General features: G+C 36.4%; 1 protein-coding gene across 1 annotated transcript in view; it reads right to left on the reverse strand.

Moving 5' to 3' along the window:
- Positions 1-13236, reverse strand: part of LOC137389748 (cytosolic carboxypeptidase 6-like) — a 30968-nt gene extending 17732 nt beyond the window's left edge. Inside the window, exons 1-4 of the mRNA XM_068075834.1 lie at positions 13218-13236; positions 5783-5908; positions 4829-5048; positions 38-254 (exon numbers count right to left, since the gene is read on the reverse strand). Of these exons, the coding sequence (XP_067931935.1) occupies positions 38-254; positions 4829-5048; positions 5783-5908; positions 13218-13236 (582 nt within the window). The remainder of the gene's footprint in view (positions 1-37; positions 255-4828; positions 5049-5782; positions 5909-13217) is intronic.
- Positions 13237-13554: the final 318 nt, after the last annotated feature.

The following is a 13554-nucleotide window of genomic DNA, read 5'->3' on the forward strand; positions in this document are numbered from 1 at the left end:
TAGCAAATCGAATGTTCATGCAACACCAGACACTTACCACAGAATAGCATAACAACTCCCTCCTATAAAATGGTAGTTCTCTTTTGTCAAGGTTTTCCAGATAATTCTGCAGTCTTGTATATGAATAAGGGAAACAGTATGCAAACTGATATACTTCATTTTCCTTGTCAAAGTTGAAAGCAAATGACATGACATAGTTTTTCCGGTGGTCAGGACATCGGTAGTAATAGCAATGCTTTGCTGGTATCCGCACCCTTAATAAGAGAGAATTTGAGCTTTTAGTCTAACACAAAATCTACAAATCTGTAACTACAAATTGATCGCTTTGCAAAAAATCTTTAAAGAAAATAATTTCAAACAAATTTTAGAAATATTCATTGCAACAATCAAAATTTTTCATCATAAAAAATGTTTATGCAAATTACCTTTGTTTTTTTTTAGATTCGGTCAAAAGTATTTTGAAGCATTTTAAAACTCCATAATTGTAACTAAAACACAACATTGTACTGTGTAACTAATTTTTTGGAATTTTAATAAATAAGCTAAGTAACCTTAAAAAATGATTCTGTATAATTGATTTCCTATGATCAGCAGTAATGTGAAGTTGTTAAGACAGCACCACTATGGCTGTGATTTATCACACCATTATGGCTGTGATTTATTATACCATTATGGCTGTGATTTATCACACCATTTTGGCTGTGATTTATCACACCATTATGACTGTGATTTATTATACCATTATGGCTGTGATTTATCACACCATTATGGCTGTGATTTATCACACCATTATGGCTGTGATTTATCACACCATCATGGCTGTGATTTATCATACCATTATGACTGTGATTTATCACACCATCATGGCTGTGATTTATCATACCATTATGACTATGGTTTATCACACCATTATGGCTGTGATTTATCACACCATTATGGCTGTGATTTATCACACCATTATGGCTGTGATTTATCACACCATTATGGCTGTGATTTATCACACCATTATGGCTGTGATTTATCACACCAACATGGCTGTGGTTTATCACACCATTATGGCTTTGATTTATTATACCATTTTGGCTGTGATTTATCACACCATTATGGCTGTGATTTATCACACCATTTTGGCTGTGATTTATCACACCATTATGACTGTGATTTATCACACCATCATGGCTGTGATTTATCATACCATTATGACTATGGTTTATCACACCATTATGGCTGTGATTTATCACACCATTATGGCTGTGATTTATCACACCATCATGGCTGTGATTTATCATACCATTATGACTGTGATTTATCACACCATCATGGCTGTGATTTATCATACCATTATGACTATGGTTTATCACACCATTATGGCTGTGATTTATCACACCATTATGGCTGTGATTTATCACACCATTATGGCTGTGATTTATCACACCATCATGGCTGTGGTTTATCACACCATTATGGCTTTGATTTATCATACCATTTTGGCTGTGATTTATCACACCATTATGGCTGTGATTTATCACACCATTATGGCTGTGATTTATCACACCATTATGGCTGTGATTTATCATACCATTATGGCTGTGGTTTATCATACCATTATGGCTGTGATTTATCATACCATTATGGCTGTGATTTATCACACCATTATGGCTGTGATTTATCACACCATTATGGCTGTGATTTATCACACCATTATGGCTGTGGTTTATCATACCATTATGGCTGTGATTTATCACACCAATGTGCATGTTTTTCAATCTGTAAACAAAAGACCAATTGAGACCAAAAGATAAATCGCTCTAAATTTTCACAAAAATAAATTGTTACCATGATTTTGCACTGGACTGTCGTACAACCGGTAGTAAAGTTGTTTTCAAGGTGGGCCACCAAGTTGTTAGTTATCGTACAGGATGAAAATATTCGTTGGTTATAAAAATTCGCGATTTCGCGAACAGACAACTCCGCGAATTATAAAATTCCGTGAATAATTAGTTCTATTTTTAATCACAAGGGAAAATAACTACTGCATCAAATTAAAAACTAGCCGCTAGGCTGGTTTTTAATATAAATACTAAACGTAGTTGAGTTTCAAAACATTTTTAAAATCATTGCCTGGGCTTTGAGCTAACACCATTGGCAATGCATCACATTTCTTTACAAAATTATTCAAGGTTGTCACAAGATATGCAGAATGGCGTCATCGCAAAAATAGCCTCTAGGCAGAAGTACTGAACGTAGCCGAGTTCCAAAACTTCTTTAAAATCATCGCCGGGCTTCGAGTTTTATTGCCGTTGCATCAAACTTTACAAAATTATTCAAGGTTTTCATAAGTTATCCGGCATGACTTCGTCATCGCAAAAAATCTCTCCTAGTCTTTTTACATTGAAATCAGCTCCATCAATCTCTAATACCGAAGTTGAGGACAATCATGATTCTGATCTGGACAATATGGTAATTGATTTGCAGTGCAGATGGGTTTTTCCATAATTAACTGCATTAGTTAATTCTTTTGTTTAAAAACTGATCGCTTTCATTAAATACTTCAGCTATTGTTTTCGTACTTCCTTGACACTTGTTAATATTGTTTTCTTTTTTGTGTTTACTGCAGATTGAGAATAAAACAACCTACTCCGAGTACGAAAACTAGAGATAAGTAGTAATATTCATCAAGGCAGGAATATTGGCAGAGAAGCAACCAGTCAACTTAGACCACTTCATCGACAACAACTCATTAATATCGCTGCAGCAAACATGATTAAATTATATATTTTATTTCATGTATAGATATATTATAATTTATTACAAACTTGAGTGTACAAATAAAATATTTCAAAGAAAAATAAAATTTTACAAACGATGAATGGAGTAAATATAAAAAGTTTAGTCATTATGGCGGTTATCTAGCAATAAAATTAAACTGGTACTCTTGATAAGTGAATACTAGCATGTAATGGTGCTCTCTGACTAGTTATTTTGGTAATAGCAGCTCTGTCACTGTCTTGAGTAGATGTTAAAGGTGATTCTCTCGCTACTACATGACTGGTAAGGAAGTTATCATCAGAACTCTCCTCGTGGCTTACTATTGTAAAGTTCTGCCGGTTGGCCAAAGATTTGTGCTCGTAAAGGCGTTTTTGTTCCTTTTTTAAAACAGATATATTATCCTCGTTAGCAGCTGCGGCCACTTCTACTTCAATTTCAAGACCTCCCTGAATGATTGGTGATCTTCTAAGAATGACATCTACCACCCTTGCAATCATTGTTCTTCCGTGTATGATGAAAAATTTCTCTCTCACACTAAAACAAATAATGAAGTGGTAGGGATGGAAAAATAAATTTTGCGTTTGACCGAAGAACCAAAGTAAAATTCAACTAATTTAGTAAATGTGAAAAACTCAATACTTACCACAAATTGTTGGTTCATCAAAGGCCTCCAAATCTATGAATATTCTTGAAAACCTCTGAACGCAGCAAAGTATTTATAGCTTAGCACGATCCACCCGGAGTTGTAAGCTAAATAGAAAACAAAACGCGCAATGCGCGTAGTCGCGCATGCGTAAGGTTAACTCTATTGCTAGGCGTAATAGAGTTAACTTTTCCTAGAGAGTTTCAGTTTTCAGCCGCGAATAAATTCATCCGCGAATTTGCATGAAAAGACAATTTTCGCTAAATATAACTCCGTGAATAAATTCATCCTGTACGGTATTAGTATTCTCTTTCTAGCACTTTCTAGCACTGCCCCATCCGAGTTAGTAGAAAGAGCTAAAAAGCCACAAAACTAAAAATGCAAAAAAGTTTCATCTTTATAAGCTCTGACGAAGCGGAGTAGACTAGCAGTGTATATAGTATACTAGTATATTTACTAGTATATTTACTAGTATATTTACTAGTGTATTTACTAGTGTATTTACTAGTGTATTTACTAGTATATTTACTAGTATATTTACTAGTATGTATACTAGTATGTATACTAGTGTATTTACTAGTATATTTACTAGTATATTTACTAGTATATTTACTAGTATGTATACTAGTATATTTACTAGTGTATTTACTAGTATATTTACTAGTATATTTACTAGTATATTTACTAGTATATTTACTAGTATATTTACTAGTATATTTACTAGTATATTTACTAGTATATTTACTAGTGTATTTACTAGTATATTTACTAGTATATTTACTAGTATATTTACTAGTATATTTGCCATTGCGTATATTTTAGCAATTGCGCATATTTTAGCCATTGCGCATATTTTAGTCATTGCGCATGTTTTCATTTTTACCATATTGTGTTAATCCTTCAAAATAAAGTCAACAACTATATAACATAAACTATTTAGTCATAATCTACTCGACTAAACCAAATTTATGAATTGACCTTGAATTGACCTTGTCTATTGCTCAGTGGCAGGCAAACTTATTAATTAAAAGGATGAACATCTCGTAGGCACCATTCATAAATAGCTTCGAATCTTTGCCTTCCTTAACACCATACCGGCTTTAAAATACACAATAACTTTATCACTGAAAGATTGGCGCAAGAACCTTGAATAATCCATCGATGGTTTTTTAAATTTAGCTACTGGTATGTTAAGCATTATGCGACACTCATGGTTATAGCTGCTGCTACACGCATTTAATTACAACTGAACGTATTTCTTCCTTTTTTAATCACACCATACTGTTGCAGTTGGATGCTTGAAGAACTAGAGTTAAAATAAAGTGTGTCTATGTGGTATTGAGTAACAACCTTGAAGCTACTGAAAAATGTAGCATGTGTGGAGATTGTGAACAATATTAGGAATTGTGCTCTTACCATTTTGGTCGATTGGTTGACTTGACAATGGGAGTCATGCCATCTCTGTACAGTGACTTGGTTTTGCTGAAATTCACTATGTTGAAGATGACTCGTTGATCAGCCTTTACATTCTCGACAGTGAAGTTGAACCAGACTCGAAAGCGTGGATTGCATGTGTCTGGTCGAATAAATATATCATACTCACTTTCCGTTATGTAATCAACACGGCCGAGGTTGCCTGAAAAACAATATTTAAAGCCATTTGCCGGAAGGCTGCTGAAAATCACCTGGTGAAAATTGCTTTACAGGCCTTAATAAACTTTACAAACAAAATATGTATCTATGAACATGTCTAAAACAACATATTCATTTTAATAAAAGAAATAACCGCTCAATTAATGTGCTAAACCATCATGAATTAATCTTTAACAACACAAGATCTGCAAGACAAAAGTAAAAAAGCTAAAGACTGTCACAGTGAACTACCAAAGCAAACTTAATTATGCTAAATTCACAAATCACTTTTCATATTTTTTTGAAAATGGACAGTGCACCGGTGCACAAACAGTGCACCTGTTTGTACAAAAGAAGAGGCAGTAAAGAGGCCTTCTAAATCTTTGTCAAGATGTTGCATAATAAAAAATACCAAAATAGCATGAAATAAAAATACTAGAATGCATAAACAGATCAGATGTCAAAAATCTTTTGCTTTAAACAAAAATTAAAAACTGTTAAGCTATATTAGCTAAATACATAGAGCTAAATACATAGAGCTAAATACATAGAGCTAAAAATATGAAGCTAAAAACATAGAGCCACTTCCACTTCTTTTAGTAAAAGCATTGGATGACACCAGACTTTTAAATAAGACATAACCTATAGTTCATAAGAAAAAGAACACTGAATCCAAAATATCTCAGACATAGACATAGTTTGCCTGAAGCTTTGTGAATATTAATTTAGAAAACATACCACTTTCAAAGCACGCATCAAAGACTAAAGTTCCTTTTTTTGGTTTACCAGAATATCCAGGAGGCATAACACACTGTTTGCTGACATTTCCCACCACAGGCTCATCATTGCTTTCTGTATCACTGCCTAAAAGTTAATATTCTCTCAAAACTCAGACAGCAATTAAAAATGTTATTACATCATATTACCTCGTAGTTGTTTTCACACTAGACCACTTAATGTAGAAGTAGTGTGCCTCATATGATTCAACCTATTTTGTCAGTGGTTTTCAATTTTCAAGTAATTGAGTTTAATGTTAGTCAGTAGTGCAAGCTCAACTTGCTATATAAGTTTATAGTGCTTTAGCTGAGTGGTTATTTGTAGGATTTTAAATGTCTCTTATGGTCAAAAGCTGTTAAAGTATTCACTTTTAGTGGCATGTACGGATGATGGTAGTCCTTTACTGTTTGCTTGAGTTTGAATGTGAGGCTAGGATTAGGTAATAAAATGGTTGTATGAACTGTTCAGTGCTAAATGTTTATTGTTATGTTTACCTGTTATGGTAGATGCGTAGTATCTGTAGTAGCAGTAGTAGTAATTATAGTAGTATTATTTATATAGTGTGCACACGCGGGCTCGTGATGTGTTTGACGAGTACTAAACCATTAATCATAAAGTTACTCTAGTAGTCGTGAAAAGCTTCTTGTTGACTGTCTTATTTACATGTGGATGATTGATAATTGATACGCATGTGTGTAAGTCCATACGCATGCATGTTGATAACTGATATGATAATGTAGGAGAAGATAAGCACTAACTATGTGTAACAATATAACGAGAAGATAATTGCTAACTGTGCATAAGGATAATCCTGCTAATGATACTATATACATTACACCATCCCCTCTGCAAAATGTCAAAGCAAACAATGGCTAAAGTGAGCAGAGAGGGTGCAAGTGTAGGGCCTATTCTGGCATATACTCTTGTAATGTAGATACGCTGGGGGATATCTCGTCATATAAAATCTTTTTGTTGAATTTGACGTATCTGAAGCTGTTATAGCTAAATCTCTTGTGTTCTACTATTGCCGGGTTTGTGGCGCTGGGAGGCTTATCATACTGGGTAGCTGCAACATAGCTGCTCAAGTTATCTTCCTGGTTTGCCTCTTCAGATTGAGTCAAATTCAGTGATGGAGAAGTCATTGGTTGGATTATCACCTGACTGTTCTCACCATTTTGTTGCTCTTCTTGATGTTGTTGAGCTGATCGAGGATGTAATTGATCGTGATGTCGTCGTAGACGTACATGTCACTGCTCTGCATCTTGAATCCAAGACAAGCAGTTTCCTATAATATTGACTACTTTGCCAGTCAACCATTTTCTATCTGGTGATTTGTAATCCCGGTACCAGACCAATGACCCAGTCTCAAATCTCAATGTGGACACAGGCTTCTTTACAAGTATATTTGTCCCTGGCATGAGTAAGTTTAGTCTTGTTCTTATTTTTCTACCATAGAGCAATTCTTAGGGTGCCTTCCCAGCAGTAGCATGAAATGTTGTGCGATATTTAAGAAGGAATCTGTCCACTTTCTGTTCACATGGACCATTGCTTGCCTTGTACGATAACCTGAATGTCTGAACTAATCTTTCCACATGTCCATTTCTTTGTGGGTGGTACGGTGCAGAGGTTACAAATTTAATCTCATTGCTTAAGAGCAACTGCTTGAACTTCTCAAAGGTAAACTGGGGGCGCTTGTCACTGACAACCGTGGTTGGAAAACCCTATCATGCAAAAAGGCTTTTCAAGGTTATTATAGTGGTGGTTGCAGGAGTTGAACGGAGAGGAAATATTTCTAGCCGTTTAGAGTATGCATCTATGGCAAGCAGAAACATGCGTCCATCTAGTGGCCCTGCAAAATCCAGGTGCACTCTCTGCTATGGAGAATCTGCTGGTTCCCAACGATGAGTATTGGAGGGGGGGTTTGCTTCGAACCATGTTGCACTCTTGGCATGCTTGTGAAAGGCTCTCTATGTCTTTATCTAGCTGAGGCCACCAAAAATAGTTTCTAGCAGTTGTCATCTTTATTATTCCGATATGCCCCTGATGTAACTCATTCAGCAGAGGAGGCTGTAGACTGACGAATAACGAGCCGAGTGCCCCTCAACAAACAGCCCTCATTTATAGATAATTCTGTCTGACAGAGATGAAATATCTTGAAGGCTGCTGGTACAGATTGTGGCCATCGTGATTAAGTGTATTGACACACTTTAGCCAAAAAAGGGTCTCTGCCTGTATCTTCTTTAACCTTTGGAAGAAGATAGGCAGGTCACCAAAGTGATGCAAGTGGAAGAGTTGCAGCTGGTTGCAGTGAACCTGTTCACAGGATTGGGGTGTCTTGACATAGCGTCTGCATTGCTCTGCTTTTCTGAGCTTTTGTACTGGATGTCATAAGTGTAAGCAGATAAGATAGCTGCCCATCATTGCACGCGCATAGCAGCTATAGATGGTATGTTGGTTTTAGGTCCTAGGCTAGTAGCTGAAAGTCGGTGATCTGTAATAAGTCTAAACGATCTCCTATGTAGGTATATGTAAAACTCGGTGACTTTAAATATCAGTGACAGTGCCTCTCTTTTAATCTGTGCATAGGTTTTTTACTCTCACTAAACGTTCTAGAGGCAAAAGCCATTGGACATTCTTGGCCATCCGGCATAACATGCAATGATACGGCTCCGAGCCCATAAGCTGATGCATCACAAGCTAGTGTAAAAGGCAGTTTGGTATTGTACGGTACTAACACCCTATCAGTAAAAAGAAGATTATTTACCTTATTGGAGGCATCTTCACAATGTTCAGACCCCACCCATGTTGTGCTCTTACTAGTTAACTTATGTAGAGGATGTAGTGTGCTGGCTAGATTGGGCAAGAATTTTTAGTAATAGTTTATTAGACCTAGAACTGAGCGTAATTCACTGACATTACGAGGTGTAGGTGCGATTTAAACAGCATTTGCCTTGCTTTTTGTGGGGTGCTGGCCATCTTTGTCTATCCAGTTCCCAAGGTAAATAATGGAGCTTTGTAGAAAACAGTTGTCTTTGTTAACACGCAGTCCATAATTCTAAAGTCTTTGTAGTACTGTGTCCAGTGTATTATGATGGTCTTAATAGTCTTTTCCCGTAATAAATATGTCATCCTAGTAACACATGACATTGGGAATGTCTTGGAGGATACAGCCTGTTGCACGCTGGTGAATAGCTGGAGCTGAATATGTACTATATGGTAAATGATTGTATTGGTAGAGTCCCATGTGTGTGGTAATGGTGATATATTTTCTAGATTGATCGTTAAGCTTGATTTGAGCAAATGCTCAAGATAAGTCCAGCTTAGAAAATAGTGCGCCTCCACTCATTTTCTCTTGTAAGTCATCTACAGAAGGCATAGGATACGTATCAGTTACTAAATGTGGGTTGAGTGTAACTTTAAAATCTCCACAGAATCTGATTGCTCCACTTGGCTTAATCACTGGTACCACAGGTGTTGCCCATTCATTGTGTTCAGGTGTTGTGTTCAACTGGTGAGATAATGTTTTCACGTAACAGCGATGTTATCTCTTCCTCAACTTTACTTCTAATTGCAAAAGGCACAACACGGTATTTGTGATAGGTAGAGATTGCATCCTTCTTGAGGTTGATACTGGGATGAAGTGCCTCAAATTCGGCTAGTGAATCGCTGAACACCTGTGGATACTTCTCTGTTAGTTCTGAGATAATTCTATCTTTACCTGGACTTGCTGATACATGATGCGTCTGATGCCATATCTGTGACCAGTCTAAAGTGAAGTGCTTGAGCACGTCCCTTCCAAAAAGAGGTACTTAGCTGTATTCTCCCATAACATACAAAGAGACCTCTGCTTGTTGGTCTAAATACTGGACAGTGGTTGTTAGCTTACCTTTAGGAACAAGATATTTATTAATACCGTAAGGTTTCAGTGTGATATTAGCGGGTTCGAGGTCAAGTTCAGGACAAACCTGTTTATACAAAGTGTACGGTATTTTTGAGACCCCAGTCCCGGTGTCCAATTCCTTCTTCACTTCACGGCCATTTATGAGAGTGTTTACCATTATCGCTGGTATTCTTCCGGATATTGAATTTTTGTGTGCAAATCAACAGATTCCTCATCCCTATCTCGTAGAGCACTGGTTGTGGCTTGAAGAGTATGAGTGTTATTAGCTTGCTTAAACTGTCTTTTGTCTTGAAGTGTTTGTCTTGATTCAGGATTTGCTGCTTTTCTCTCATAGACAGCTTGTAGATGTCCTTTTAAGCGACAGTTAAAACACTCACACACGATTGCAGGTGTGAACAGTTCTTTCTCATGTGCTGAGTACTACCACATGAACGGCAAGGTCTTTGCAATGTTAAGGTGCCCGTGTCTTTGCTGAGTGACAATACATCCATGTTATTAGAAGTTGAGTTAAAGGTTGACACAATTCACATTACAGTTATTTGGTATCAAAAGATTCACAATGTCTTACTCTGTTGTGTTGTAGGTGCCAAATATGTGGAAATGCGATTACAAGCTCTTAAAAGCTTAAAAACAAAAAGCCGCTGTAGATTGGAATCTGTTTATTTCTCTGATGTAATCATTACAGTTGGTTATCGTCTTGTCACGTGATGTTTTCACGTGAATTAAAAGGCCTATAAAAAGCTCAATATAAAACTTATCGTAGCACTAGTTTATGACAAACACTTTGGGTTTTACCGAAGACCCCGTATCAAATATAGATGCTCGCTACTTTGCAGTTTTGTTTCGGCTTGATCTAATCGCCAAGTCGTAATCTGATCATGTGACCCAATACTTCGCAAATAATTTCTGCAGCAGTTTTCTATTATCACAGGTGACAAACAGGCTCATCATGATTATCAGACAATGATATGTACTCCTTCGAGCTAAAGTTAAAAAATTAAACGAATTTTTACGGTAAGTTATAAGATATCAGTGCTAAAAGGGACAGCAAAACAATGACGATAAAACAGACGCGTAAGAACAATAGACATGGTTTTATTGAATGCGTGAAGTATATTTGTGAAAATATTTCGACGAATGAGGTTGCATGAAAGTGTAAACAGAAACCATCTTGTAACAACTACGTCCCATTTGAGCCATTTTGGAAAGAGAATCCAAACTACGGCAGTCTCGTGTGGCTGCGATTAACTGTTCGTTTTTGAGCTTTTAAGGGCTTGTAATCACATTCCCACAAATTATGCACCTACAACACAACAGAGTAAGACATGATGAATCTTTTGATACCAAATAACTGTAATGTGAATTTTGTTGCACGTCAACCTTTAAGTGAGGACACTGGAACAGTTTGTGATGAATGAGGCCTTTCAGCCATACTTTGAACATCTTTGTCGGCTTTTTCCATACCTCTAGCTAATTCTAAAGCTTTATTTAGTGTCTATTCAGCCTCTGACAGAAGTTTTCGACGTGTGCTGTCAGAAGAGATGCCACACACAAATCGATCTCTCAAGACGCGTGGTCTAAAATCTGCATGAAAGTTACAGTGCTCTGAAAGTGATCGGAGTTGCGCTATGAACTGGTTCACTGTTTATCTTGGTAGCTGATTTCTCTGATGAAAACGGTACGTATCCGCAATTTCTGGAGGCGCTGGAGACTAGTGATTAGTTAAAAGCTAAGTAAGTGCATCAATATCTTTGTTTTTAGGTATATCTGGTGCTGTGAGGCTGAGCAAAAAACTGTATGTTTTAGGCCCTATAACACTTAGGAAAGATGCTTTCTTTTTAGCATCTGTGATCCCGATTGCTACAGTAAACATTTCAAACCTTTTTAGATAGAGACTGAATGTCTCTGAAGAGTCATCATATGGGACCATGTCTCCTATGGATCGTGCCATTGTAAACAGTTAATTTTGAGTCAAACAAAAGAATTAAATGAACTGCACCCAGTTAATTTTAGTTGTTATATCGTTGAGCTTGTGTCAAACTTTATTATTTCACTGCACAGAAGATAATATGTTAGAACTGATACAGTTTGCGTTCTTTTAGACTTGGTCTGTGTATATGCTCGCTTTGTTGATATTTACATTAATAGAAGGTGTGTGCTCGACCAAGTGAGTCCCACCCTCATCGCCATTTTGTTATGTTTACCTGTTATGGTAGATGCATAGTATCTGTAGTAGCAGTAGTAGTAATTACATGTATAGTAGTATTATTTATATAGTATTATTTATATAGACGGACCCGTGACGTGTTTGAGGATTACTAAACCATTAATCATAAAGTTACTCTAGTAGTCGTAAAAGGCTTTTTGTTGACTGTCTTATTTACATGTGAATGATTGATAGTTGATGCGCATGTGTGTAAGTCCATACGCATGCCTGTTGATAGCTGATATGATAATGTAGGAGTAAATAACCACTAACTATGTGTAACAATATAACAAGAAGATAATTGCTAACTGTGTATAAGGATAATCATGCTAATGATACTATATACATTACACGTATCCTCTTAACTAAGTACCATCATTAAAAGTCGTAGTCTGATAACACGACGGCTCGTTTGTAGTAGCTCAAGACCAAGCATTTCTTCCACTTCACTAACACTTTCTTGTTCTTTAAGGTAACTTATAAAACGTACAGCTTGATTTTGAACAGCTTCTATATCTGCTGTGTTTTTTTAGAAACGGATCCCATATTGCTGCAGCATATTCAAGATGTGGACGACAGAGTGACTTGTATGACAGCAACCGAGCAGATTGTAGAGTCCAATATAAGGCTTTTTTTATAATGCCTAATTTTCGCATACATACGGTAACCGGTGAGCTTGCTGTATGTACAAATAATTGAGCGGTTCAGATTTTTTTAAAGTACGAACACATTCTATTAGACTACAAGTGGAGCTTTTGTAATGTTACGCGAGAATAATTTTACAATCACATCATTAAAATCTCGCTAAAAATAGTTGCAAAACAAAGCCTTAAATAGCACTTTCCAAAAAAAAATTGTGCTATAATAAGGTTAGTTTTAAAAGTTGCTTTTTAATTTTTAGAGAAATTTTTTGCTTTTAGCTTTTATGAGCAAATATGACCACAAACCAACTCTTAACCGCCAAACCAAATCTGAAATTAATAAAATGCATTCAACACAACTAAACAAAAACTAAACCAGACGTTTGTTTTCAAGCAACCCGTCAGTCAGTGTAGAAAGCTAATTTGCTTACACTAGTCCAAACAGACGGAATTTTTTCAGTTTGTAAAATGATTAAATAATTGACACCTCTAACCTTACACTTAGTCCTTTAATTTAGTGATCGAAACTTTCCATCATCCGACTGTTGCCTTTTACAACGTGCTTTGTTACGGTAAATTTAAAGAGTAATTTGCCTATACCAACAAGACTGGTGGAACGATAGTTTACCAAGCAACAGATAAACAAACCTGAATTCTTGTCGGCCATTGCTGTCGGCCAAGTGTTATCCGCGTATTCTGTAGATATCTTTCACATCGTAATGGAGACGCATGCCTAGCATTTACCTATACGACGGATATTAGAGCAATATCGAAAACTCAATCTAGAGGTAGGCAAACGCAACTCCTTTATACACGAGGATCGCAAACAGTAATGAGAGAACCGTGTTGCAATTGGATAATTTTGAGCCAATAGAATTTCATTCAGTCGATGAGCAGCATTTGCACATGTGCCAACCACGTTCGGATCATAACTACATCTATTCTGGAGAGTCACTACATTACCAGTCACTACTGCGCATCCATC

Source organism: Watersipora subatra, chromosome 3 (genome assembly GCF_963576615.1).
Source record: "Watersipora subatra chromosome 3, tzWatSuba1.1, whole genome shotgun sequence".
Classification (NCBI taxonomy): Eukaryota; Metazoa; Bryozoa; class Gymnolaemata; order Cheilostomatida; family Watersiporidae; genus Watersipora; species Watersipora subatra.